Source organism: Limulus polyphemus, unplaced genomic scaffold (assembly GCF_000517525.1).
Source record: "Limulus polyphemus unplaced genomic scaffold, Limulus_polyphemus-2.1.2 Scaffold92, whole genome shotgun sequence".
Classification (NCBI taxonomy): Eukaryota; Metazoa; Arthropoda; class Merostomata; order Xiphosura; family Limulidae; genus Limulus; species Limulus polyphemus.
In genome coordinates this window covers 314,691-328,183 of record NW_013665702.1, presented here as the reverse complement: position 1 = coordinate 328,183, position 13,493 = coordinate 314,691, and the positions used below count along the sequence as shown (strand labels likewise).

General features: G+C 33.2%; 1 protein-coding gene across 2 annotated transcripts in view; it reads right to left on the bottom strand.

Moving 5' to 3' along the window:
- LOC106468905 (prothoracicostatic peptide-like) overlaps positions 1–13,493 on the bottom strand; it is a 37,440-nt gene that overhangs the window by 9,913 nt on the left and 14,034 nt on the right. Inside the window, exons 2-3 of one of the 2 annotated variants that reach the window (XM_022397959.1) lie at positions 11,432–11,485; positions 5,602–6,068 (exon numbers count right to left, since the gene is read on the bottom strand). In XM_022397959.1, the coding sequence (XP_022253667.1) occupies positions 5,602–6,061 (460 nt within the window). In that variant the 5' untranslated portion in view covers positions 6,062–6,068; positions 11,432–11,485. The remainder of the gene's footprint in view (positions 1–5,601; positions 6,069–11,431; positions 11,486–13,493) is intronic. The other variant, XM_013929359.2, reaches the window with a different exon arrangement.

Below are 13,493 nucleotides of genomic sequence, written 5' to 3'. Positions count from 1 at the left end.
TGAGACAATTTTTATCACCTCCTTTGAAAAGAGGAGTTACATTAGCTAACTTCCAATCCTCTGGTACTTGCCCACTATTCAAAACTCACATATCCAATCCTTAACCTCTTTCAAAACCCTTGGGGAAATATTATCTCGCCCAGGAGCGTTATTGTTCTTTAAACCTCCCATTATTTGCTTAACAAGCTCTGAATTAATACAGTCACCTTGTTCGATCTTGTTTCCATCTATCAACTGTTCAAGATGTGGAATGCTGTTTAAATCTTTATTAGCAAAAAGCAGAATTTGATAACCTAGCCATTTCACAATCATCAGATACAAGCCTTCCTTTATCATTCCTCAAGGGTCCTACCCCTATCCTAACATTTTGTTTACCTTTAATGTATTTAAAGAAATACTTACTGCTAATTCGTACATTTTCAGCCAACCTCTTTTCGTACATCCTTTTTGACCAAATTTCTTGATATTATAAATCTTCTGCCATATCAGTCAATTTAAATTTCTTAAATTTGTGATACCTTTCTTTAATTTTATCTTTTATACTCTTTATGAGCCAACCTGGTTTTATACTTGCAGCCACCCTTTTCTTTGTATAAGGAATATGTTTATCTTCAATATTTAACAATTTGTCCTTAAACTTTTCCACATTTGATCAGTGACTTCAAATAACTTAGCTGCCCAATTCACAACAGATAATTCTTGTTACATTCCTTCAAAATTTGCTTTTTTTGAACTTCGTAACCAAAATATCGTTATTCCTCATTTCCATATGCTGCAAAACATCAAGCCTAATAGACCAATGATCATTTGCACACAGATGTTCCCCAAGTTCCACCCTCTTAACTATTTCTATATTAGAAGTTGACACTAAATCTAAAATAGTATTGTTTCTAGTAGGTTTCTTGAACAATTGGTGAATAAAACCATCTTGAACAGTTTCCAAAACCTTTCTCCCTCATGGTTTGACTCCAGCATTTCCCTATCTATATTCCTGAAATTCAAATCACCCATAATTATGACCTCATTAACAGCTGAACTCTTAATCTCACTGTAAAGTTTCTCACTAATTTCATCAATATCATCTGGTTGTCTGTAACAAATTTCCACTAAAAGTCTTTTCCCTTTATATCTACTTATAGAAACCCAAAATTGATTCAATCTCCTTGCTATTATCTTTGATATCCTCAATTTCAACAGGATTTACATATAAAGCCCCTCCTCCCCCTCTTTTTAGTACTGTTTCCTTATATATAAGCTCTAACCCTGTATTTCAAAGAAATCTCTGTCATCAAAACCATTTACATTTAACTATGTTTCAGTTATTCCAGTTATATCAAAATCCCCCATTCCTACCAGTACCCTAAAGACATCCTTATACTTCTAGCAATACAATAGTAATAATAAAGTCTATCCTTAGAACTACTTCTATACTTATTTCCTATGCTGAACTTTTCCCTACATTTTTTTTTTTACATTTAGTTTATCCTGACCTCACCACTTTCTTGTTCTTGTTTAAATCTTCCCTTACAGCTGAGTTAATAGCCTTTACAAAAAGCCGAACCCTATCATATTTAAATGTAAACCATCCATTCCCAAAAGCTCCCTTCTCCCATTGAACTGATTTAACTAGTCCAACCAGCCTATCTTTTCATCTTTACATATTAACCTATGACTAGCATTTAGCTCTATTGAACTACTCATAATTTCATCCCCACAATTAATTCTCGGCAGTATCCCTGACACAATTAAATTGTGGTCTTTTTCTTTAATTGCCTTTATCAACCCCTTGTACTTATTAATTAGCTCCATTGACCTATCTTTCCCTACATCATTAGTCCCTACATACACATCAAAAATTGCATAATTGCTAGCCCCTTTTATTATATATCTTGCTCTGTCAGTTATATCCTCCATCTGTGTCTTTGGGTAGCATAATCTAACTCTTTTTCTCCGTAATTACTCCACAAATCTCCTATCCACATACCTTGTCAAGGAATTACCTCTAACTATAACTTCCTTATGTTCATCGCCCACATTTTCCTCTGATCCTTTTGTTTTTCTCAAGATAGAAATGAGAGGTTAAACCTTTCACTAGAAAAAGGAACGGAGAGATATTTCTGAAAGTAAAGTACGGTGAAGGCTTTGTTAGTAAAGAAAAAAAAACGCTAAAATAATCATTCAGTACAGAAAAAAACGGTGTAATGCTGTTCATAGTAAAAGAAACGGTGAAGTCGCTATCAATTTATGAATTTACGGTGAAATCTCTCTCTGTTAGTAGAAAAAAGAACGATAAAATCTCTGTTAATAAAAAAAATAACTATGAAAGCTATCTGTCAGTAGAGAAAAAAATGGTGAAGCCTCCACCGAACTTTTCTCTACTTGCAGAAGTTTAACAGTTCTTTTCTCTACTGAAACAGAGGCTTCACCATTTTTTTTCTCTACTGAAACAAAACCTCTATCAGTAAAAAAGAACGTTGAAATATCTGTTAACAGAGTAAATAACGATGAAATCTCTGTTTCAGTAGAGATAAAACGGTGAAATCTATCTGTTAATATAGTATGTTCTCTAATCAATAATTTTTTTATTTTGTGATATCTATTCCGTATATCTGAAATCTCGAAGTATATCTACAAACAGAGCGGTAGCTGCCTTCAGATCCATTAGGTAGCAGCCTTCAGATCCATTAGGTAGCAGCCTTCAGATCCATTTTGTCTTCACAACCTTTTATCAGCACAATTCAACACCTTCTTTGTAAATCAGTACAGAAAAAACTGAAATTATGAAGAATCTATTCACGTATAAGCACATAAGTAGATGCCTAGCTAGGGAAAATAATCCTCACATCATTTCCTTCGTAGACTATTAAAACCATTTCATAAGGTCCATTCTTTCTAAAGCTTGGTACAAACTGTCCAAATAGTAAGATAAATATTATGTGCCATAATTCATAGCTATTTTGGCTATACCAATTCAAACCAAGTAGTGTGCCTACTTCCATTTTCACCTCCTCAAATGAAGAACAATATCGAAAAGAATAACATAATATTCGAATTTTTAGAGTATAAAAAACCGGCATAATAGAAAAGTTGTTAGAAAAAGTGGTCTTGGAAACACACGGGAACATCTGTGCCAGACATCATTCTTTCGTTTGATGAAACGTTAATAAAACCGGATTTTAGAAAGATATATTTTTTATTCTCTTACAACAAACTAGGAAGAAATATCTACATATAGATGGAAAGGACTTACAACAAACATAGATCGTTTCTATAACTGTGTTTTGAGCTGTTAGACGCTGCCTTCCACGTTTTTATCTGTCTAGAGATTACATAAATAAAGCTAGAAGGATGACACGGTTCTAAATTCATGTACAGTTATGATAAACACATCAATAATCAGGTCCAGGATAAATAAATTAGTTTTACTTTGAAAAACTGGTTTGTGATTTATCTGAATAAAACTCTGTATCAAAACAATTCTTATAGTAAACGGTTAAATATATATATGTATTGATTCTTTATATCGTTGTATTTTGTATGATAATCTGCAGTATCACATAACTCTGACATTTAAAACATATTTATGCAGTACCAAGATTTATTAAGTCCATGCATGTGATTATACAATTATTAAAGCATATAGATTTACAAAGACTGCTACAAGTACCTACAAGTGAGGTTTCCCATATTACATGGATCGATAATTATGGAACCTACTCAAATATATTTCGTATTACGTCACTCATAATTGTGTAAACTATTCACACGACTTCGATATTCACAGACCAATAATTTTAGGTCCTAATCAGAGATATTCGAGATTAGGCAAATTAATTATTTTTGTGTCCTAATTACAGCTTTCTATATCACTATACTGTTAGTTCAATGACCTAATAATAGATTTTTCCATATAATTCAGACTAGTAATCTTATGACTTATCAAATTTTCGATATCACCTAGACTATTAATTATATGACTGAATCACATGTTTTCCGTATTGCACAGATTGATAATTTTATGCTCTATCCATAGATCTTCCATATCATCCAGAGCAATGATTGTATAACTTAATAACAGATTTTCCACATGACATAAATTGATAACTGTATGACACAGTAACGTTTTTCATATTACCAAGACTGGTAATTTTGTTACCTAATTAAATCATATTACACAGAATAACACTCTTGAAAACCCTAAGAAAATAAATAAGGAATGTAATATAATAGGCCTAATACTAATGTCTTATGACAAGATCGAAGTTCTATGACCGAATAATAGATTGTCCATATTACGTAAACTAATGACCTAATTAATCATATGTTTCTATTTTTACAGAAAGTAATAACTGTAAGATCTAATATTTGATTTTCAATATTACGCAGACTGTTAACTGCATCACCAAATCACAGAGTGATAATTATATATCCGAGTCACAAATTTTCCACATCACGCAGACTGGTATCTTTACTGTCTAGTTACATATTTTCCATATTGAACAGGTATTTTCCTTATTACAGAGACTCATAACGTACGACTGTATTACGAATTTTCTATATTATGCAGAATGTTATTCGCATAACCTAATCACATATTTTCTATATCAAGCAGAGTAATAAATTAATAGTTAATCACAGATTCTTAGTCTTAAAATAAATCTCTTGATTAGACCTATCTACAATTCAATTAAACAGGACTGCTTAAAAGAGATAAAAGAACAGAATAGAAAACATTAAACATTAAAAGCAATATCTATTTTTTTAACTTAACTTTTACTTACAGAAAGCTTGAATGAAATTGTTTCACCGAAGAAATAGATTAATGCATAGCAGATCACGTAACTTACGTTATAACAAATAATACGTTCCTTCTTTAGTTCACCAGTTAGGTCTAGGTACTTATTTATCCTCTTGTCAGACAACGCGTTTTACGTCACAACTAACCTTTTACCAAGAAGTAAAGAAGCTTTATAAAATTTTCAATTGAACTGTTTTAATAACTGTTTTTCATTACAACCAGCATTACGATATTGTAGTGCAGGGTTGTTACAGGAATAAATGAAAATCTGTGCTAAAATATGAAGTCCTAATGACTTAAATATAAAGTAGGAAATATCATTCACTAAAGTTGTAACACATTCATAATCATTTAATATCATTCATTACATATTAAGTACATGCATAATTCAATATCGTTCTCTAATTATGTAGTACATGCATAATTCAATATCGTTCCCTAATTTTATAGTGCATACATGATCATTTATATCACCCAATGAATTTATAGTTCCCGCATGAACATTAGTATCATTCACTAAATTTGTAGTACATGAATTGACATTAATGTCATTCACTAATCTATAGTACATCGATGATAACTCAATATCATTCATTAGATATTTAATACATGCATGATAATTTAATATAATTCCCTAATTTCATAGTACATGTATGTTCATTTAATATTATTCATTAATTCTGTTGTACATACAGGATAATTTTTTTGAATTTATGGCATGTTTAAGATATCACTTGAATAATAAACAGGACGAAGCTAAGCATAATAATTTTTACATCTACTTATACATAAAACATAAATACCAGATTCTACAATATCCCAGGCTATCCTTTCTTCGTCAAGCGGAGATATGGCTCGTTTACCCCAAAGACCTTTCAGGTTGTTCCATTTACTGCTTCTTTTCCCCCACATTCCTGACAGGTTATTCCATCCTCGCTTACCCCACATTCCAGACAAGTTGTTCCATCCAGAGCTTCGTTTTCCCAATATTTCTGATAGATTGTTCCACCCTCGCTTGCCCCACATTCCGGACAAGTCGTTCCAGCTAGAGCCTCGTTTGCCCCACATCCCTGATAAGTTGTTCCAACCTCGTTTGCCCCACATTCCGGAAAGGTTATTCCAACCTCTTTTATCACCAGCTTCGTTTTCCACATTTGCTAGTGCATCGTCTAGTGTCATGTCGGTGTCTGTCGGTTTGGATTGAATTTGTATAACGACGTGAAATATAAACAAAATACAAAATCCATACGTAGGAAACTTCATTCTGGTTCTAAAATAGAAAACAAAACAATTATACAGTTCTGTGACATTGGGATGGTTTGATGCCAAATACAATTCCACATTTCGCAAATATATATAAGAAATATTTAGAAATTTTGTTAATAGAAGCTTTCTTTTAAAAATAAGAAATCTCTTTGTGATAAAAACCGTTACTGATTATTTATAAATTGGTTGATGGTAAATAAATCAACGGTAAATAAAAAACACGAAAAAAAGGAGATTTTGTTATTTAACGTTAACTGTAGAATAAAAATAACAAGTAGATTTGTGTGTGTGCGTCCAAGTACGTCGTTATATGTATTCGTTATGAGGAACATGTGATTATTTATACAAATTATAAATACAAATGTAAGTTATATAAGTTCAGATATATAACGGTAGCCCAAAATTCATATAAAACTATCATGTACGTGTCTTCACCTGAAGTGATAATATTAGAAAAATATTTACTGTAACATAAACTTTATCAGTACCCTACGCATTGTGAACTAAGGCTTAATACACAGACAATAGCAGTTATAATTTCAAATGCTTAAGCTTTTCGAAACAAAATTATAGTGTTTTAGGGTAGACACGATAGAAGTTTACTCGACAAAAAGCTAATGTCTGTTTTTGTTTTGAGGGTTAAGAGGCAAGATTGCTGTTACCTTCTTCATCTCAAAGTATGAAGCACCAATTCATCTATGGTACTAAATGATACATTTCCATTGATGTTTGCCCTCTTATAGGTCAGCTTAAGTTTACGAACTTATAACCCTAAATGGCAAAGCTCTCTTCCTCGCTGTGGACAGAGAACAAATAGTCCATTGTGTTGCTTAATTAACTTGCTCTGGAAAATCTTGATTAGAAGTCGCCATAGAATAGTTATTTTAACTGTATTCCTGTCAATAAAAGTATTAAACTGAGCTCCATAAAAAGTACATGATCGCTTCTTTGTTAAAGATATGTGTGTACTGCTATCTACGTGACATATTTTCGGTAAAACTCTATGTATTTCCTTTTTTGACAAAGAAAAAAAAATATTATGACCTAAACCAGGTTGTCCTTTTAAACATAGTGCTTGATAAGAGTGATGTCACATCAACATAAATATGTTAGCTTTGCTTCTAAATCTGAAAAAGCTGTTACCAACTCGAATGAACAGATTTTGTATCCATCAGAACACAATAGCTTTCAGACCCAAATCTAATTTTGGCGGGATCTTTCACGCCAAATGGATACCTTTTGCGTTACGATATGAGACGTATATCAGAACAAAGAAGAAAGGGTTCCTCTCTGTAGGACAGTAATTAGATATTTCTGGTAAAACATTAAAGAAAGAAAGATTGTTTTTCCTCTTTAGATCTAATACGCGAACTGAAATTTTGAGAAGCCACCAACACTTTGAAAACTACTAAATGTATTATGAAGTATGGACCATGAAGTCACTTAAACTTATACTTGCTCTAAAAGTTTCAAACTCTTTAATATATATGTAAATTGTTGTTTTATGCTTTGAAAGCATTTAAACTTGAAAATCCCACCTTGTATAACTTAATGCTTAACAGTATTTTCAAGATCTTACGATATCATTCACTTGACACCCATGTCGGATGTAAATTTGGTAGCTTAAATCAGCTTTCGGGAAATACTGTGTGAACTATTCCGTTTTGTGATCTCACATGCTTTTCTTACTTAAATAAACTTCATGTTTTTAATTTGAGAGGTAATATGCGTTTGAAAAAAAAAATCATGTTATGAGTATCGTGGAATTAACAGTGATGTATAATTTTTTCAAATACATTAGACTGCATAGAGTACACATTTAAATCATTACTTATAATTCATGCTTGCAAAGGATAAAACGGTATTTATTTTATTAAAGTGTTTCCGGTGTTTGATTAACACAAACGATACTAAGTTATTTCTTTATTAACGTATTTCCATGTTTGGTTAATGCAAACGATGCTATGAAACTGTTTACCGAGCATTTATAATAACATTGCGAGGGATATTTATCACGTTAAACTTTCTGTGTATACTTTAAATGTCAACATCGTGTGCTAACAGCAGTTTTCGTATATAAACAGAAGAGAATATAAAATAAAGCTTTTTCTAGTAATCATAAAAGGAGGAAAAGGTTGATTGGATATCCTAATGTTAAAATATCAAGGGTGAAGCTTCTTATACGTGCTTGTATACTTTCTGTTTACTTACCCAGATTATACCTTATGTAAAATACCTGAGCACGTGCCATTGATCCGTGGGTATGGTGTATTGATCAATGTTCATTATATTTTACTAGTTTTCTATGCATTGCGTGAAAGTACGTCATAATATTTTTCTATATAATGATATGCATTATTTAAAAAATAACATTATAACGGTAAATGTTGGAAGCCTTTGACATTGTTAATGCATATATATGGGTTTGTGTCATTAAATAGAAAATGTCGTTTATTACTGTTGTTGAATGAGCAGGGATTTTTCCTCTTCGAAACGTAAACGTCCTTATATTTATGATTCTTTTAGCTAATTCCATTTATTATTTATTTCATCGACTAAATATTTATGTTTAATTATAAATTAAGTAGATGTGCAGTTTAAAATAAATTTTGAGTGGCAAATTATCTACCCAGCTCTGCCCTTGGTGAAAGCCCCATAGATTCGCTGAAAGTCTATTAGTAAAAGTGAACTCTCAGTCCTTAATGAGCTTTATTTTTGAAGCTCTTATAATGCACTTTAAATATCTTACCTTAAAAGTTTTGAAGGTTATTTGAAGGAGACTGTACTCCTCCGTCTTTTTTTCTCCTGAAAAAACATGGAAAACACGCATAGATTTGCTAAAAATTTGCAAAATCTCTGCGACGATTTTCAGTAGCCTTCATTCTCCAAGAAAATTGTTGTAAGACAGGGGAAGTGGATCTGAAGTGAAGAGGGGTAACAATTCAAACTTCTGGTTTATACTAGGGTTAGAAAAAGCGCTTAAGCCTCAATTAGAGAAGGATTTCATAATTAAAATATTTTCTAGGATATTTCTTACTTCCTTTGATGTAGAACATAGTTTTCAGTAGAAGCAAAATTCAAGAATATTATTCAATTTAATGCATTAAATGTACCAAATTCCGACAGTAGAAATCCTGACTACATCTTTACTGTGAAATGGGCTGCTTTGAACAAGATTTAACGCAATAGCTTTATTATTTCTGCCAAGTTTTTCAACTCAACTGCTACACTTCTTCACTTCAGATCCACTTCCCCTGTCTTACAACAATTGTATTGGAGAATGAAAGCTACTGAAAATCCTCTCAGAAAATTTGCTCATTTTAAAAAAAAATTGCGTGTTTTCTACGTTTTCAAGAGAAAATAACCTTCAAAACTTTTAAGGCAAGATGCTTAACACATCACAAGAGCTTTAAAAATAAAGTTCATTATAGACCGAGGGCTCACTTTTACTAATAGACTTTCCGCTGATATGTTGGGCTTTCACCAAGAACAAAGTTAGGTAGGTAATTTGCCGTTCAGAAAATTAGTCAAATTGCACAGCTACTTAATTGATATAATTGAGAATGACTAATAACGAATAATTTAATTTCGTTGGTGCAAAATGTTAACTTGTTTTCTAAAGACGCACACACACGTATATGTATATAAAAGCTAATTTTAACTAAACGCAAAATGAAACTAAATTGTTATTCTCTACTGTCACCATGAAAGTATTAAACTCTAGTGTCACCGTGAGAGTAATAAACTCTAGTGTCACCGTGAGAGTACTAAACTCTTGCGCCACCGTGAAAGTACCAAACTCTAGTGTTACTATGAAAGTACTAAACTCTGGTGTCACCGTAAGAGTACTAAACTCTAGTGCTACTATGAGAGTTCTATGCTCTAGCGTCACAGTGAAAGTACTAAGCTCTAGTGTCGCCATGAAAATACTAAACTGTAGTGTTACTATGAGAGTTCTGTATTCTAGTGTCACCATGAGGGTACTAAACTCTAGTGGCACCGTGAGAGTATTAACCTCTAGTATCACCGTGAGTATACTAAACTCTAGTGTCATTACGAAAGTAATAAACTCTAGTGTCACCGTGAGAGTACTAAACTCTTGCGCCACCCTGAAAGTACTAAACTCTAGTGTCGCCATGAAAGTACTAAACTCTAATGTCACCATGAAAGTACTAAACTCTAGTGTCACCGTGAGAGTGACTATTAGAATTCTATACTCTAGTGGCACCATGAAAGTAATAAACTCTAGTGTCATCGTGAGAGTATTAAACTCTAGTGACACCGTGAAAGTACTAAACTCTAGTGTTACTGTGAGAGTAATAAACTCTAGTGTCATCGTGAGAGTAATAAACTCTAGTGTCATCGTGAGAGTAATAAACTCTAGTGAAATCGTGAAAGTACTAAACTCTAGTGTTACTGTGAGAGTAATAAACTCTAGTGTCATCGTGAGAGTAATAAACTCTAGTGAAATCGTGAAAGTACTAAACTCTAGTGTCGCAATGAAAGTACTAAACTCTAGTGTCACCGTAACATTACTAAACTCTAGTGTTACTATGAAAGTTATATACTCTGGTGTTACTATGAAAGTACTAAACTCTGGTGTCACCGTAAGAGTACTAAGTTCTAGTGTTACCATGAGAGTTATATACTCTAGTGTTACTATGAAAGTACTAAACTCTGGTGTCACCGTAAGAGTACTAAACTCTAGTGTTACTATGAGAGCTCTATACTTTAGTGTTATTACGAAAGTAATAAACTCTAGTGTCACCATGAAAGTACTAAACTCTAGTGTCACCGTAACATTACTAAACTCTAGTGTTACTATGAGAGTTATATACTCTAGTGTTACTATGAAAGTACTAAACTCTGGTGTCACCGTAAGAGTACTAAATTCTAGTGTTACCATGAGAGTTATATACTCTAGTGTTACTATGAAAGTACTAAACTCTAGTGTTACTATGAGAGTTATATACTCTAGTGTTACTATGAAAGTACTGAACTCTGGTGTCACCATGAGGGTACTAAACTCTGGTGTCGCCGTAAGAGTACTAAACTCTAGTGTTACTATGAGAGTTCTATACTTTAGTGTTACTATGATAGTTCTATACTCTAGTATTACTATGAAAGTACCAAACTCTAGTGTCACCGTAAGAGTACTAAACTCAAGGGTTACAATGAGAGTTCTATACTTTAGTGTTACTATGATAGTTCTATACTCTAGTATTACTATGAAAGTACTAAACTCTAGTGTCACCGTAAGAGTATTAAACTCAAGGGTTACAATGAGAGTTCTATACTCTAGTGTTACCCTAAGAGTACGATGACATCCAGTAATTTCACAGCATAGATTATAACCGGTTCACATACCAGTTAACAAGCTTTATCCTTACGATGAATAACTGCGAAGTTCTTCAACTTTATCTACGAAGTGATAAAACAGAGACAAGGTTGACTTATTTAAACATTTTATATACGTATTCAGAGATAGATTAAGTCTGAATAATTACTTCTTTTTTATATATAGTTAAACAAATGAAATGTTTCACTGTAAGGAAAAATGCTTTTTTATTGACAGAGATTTGTGTAATTCACTGTTCAACGCTGTGTTATCCACTACAAACATAAGTTATCAGTTCTATTCTTTAGTAAATTGTTAAAGTTTATTCTTCTCTCAGAATTTGATTAGGGTTAATAACAACAATTTTAAATTGCAACAATGCGAACTGTCTTTTATAGCTATTGTCTTTCAAACTTTGAATATGAGATGATTATACTTCTGAACGCTATAACTTGGAAACTGACAATAAGGAGTAATTTAAATCTGATAGCTGGACGTTTCTATGTCGTTCCAAAGTATGTTTGTTTGTTTGTTTTGAATTTCGCGCAAAGCAACACGAGGGCTATCTGCGCTAGCCGTCCCTAATTTAGTAGTGTAAGACTAGAAGGAAGGCAGCTAGACATCACCCAACTCTTGGGCTACTCTTTTACCAACGAATAGTGGGATTGACCGTCACATTATAACGCCCCCACGGCTGAAAGGGCGAGCATGTTTGGTGTGACGGGGATTCGAACCCGCGACCCTCAGATTGCGAGTCGAGAGCCCTAACCACCTGGCCATGCCGGGCCTTCCAAAGTATGCTGTTCATTAAGTCAAGGACCTCCCATAAATGTTGAAGTGAAAATTGTCTTCCTGTTATGGAAAATAAGGTTATACAGTGTCAAATAACTTATTCATGTCCTAGTGTCCTAGTGGTTATCCTATCAGGCTGCGAATCGGAATGGTTCGGGCTTCGAAATATGACACCTGTGAACACGCTCTACACTTTCAGTTGTGGGTGTGTTATAAAAGAGACAGTCAATCCCGCCAATCGAATTAAAGAACTGGTCAAAATCCTTGTGGCAGCGTGTGCTGCTAGTTGATTGCCTTCCTCTGGTCATTATTTCCAAATCAGCAACAGCCATTTTTGAATCCTAGGAATATCTGATCTGTCGGTTAAGCCCACGTGCTCATAACGTGATTTCAGATTGAAAAGTTCGAGTTCCATTACCTATTATTTGTTTTGCAAAAACTGTAAACTGAAACAGAACACTGGTAAATTTTTATATTTTATTAAAACTATTTATTTGCAATAAAATTGGAAAATTGGATGTATTAGTCATAGCAATATCCGTCAAACGATAAAAAAAACAGCTAAAATTACCTTTTAACGATAACTTAGTGCTAGGACCTTCGAATACTACAACTTTTGTCTTTATCAGTGTTGTCTTTCAAAAAGAAAATCATCATTTAATCATCATCTATCTGATAGAAGATCTGTTTTCGGTGCTACACTAGACAATATACACGAGAACATGTTTAAAAGTCATGTTTATCCTAATCTTAGTTACAAACGCAACGTTGGAAGGTGTGATGTCATGAAATGCAAGCGTTGTGGATGCAGTCATGATGGAATTCCTGTTGAAGTTAATAATCAGGAACAAAGGTAATTCGTAAATGATAGAAGCCAATGAAAACAGGACAAGGAACGCGAATGACAAGGGATAGAATGAAATAATTAGATCGCCCAATGGAACGCTAAAATCCGGGATTCGATTCCATGTGGTAGACACAGCTCTAAAACAGACAGCAACAGTAAGGTACTTTGGTTTTTCATTGTAACTTGTTTTGTCCCCAGTGGATCAGCGGTAAGTCAGTGGGTTTACAACATTGAAAATCGGGTTTCGATACCCGTAGTGAGCACAGCACAGGTAGCCCATTGTAGCTATGTGCTTAACAACAAAGAAAAAAGTAATTATTTCATTGTCCGAAATCGTTCAGTGACTGATAGATATACACTGAGTGGTCACAAGTAAATAGACACCTAAATTTTCGTCATTAACTGATTTATACTAACTAAATTAGTTGTTCTACAGAACAACTAATATAAAT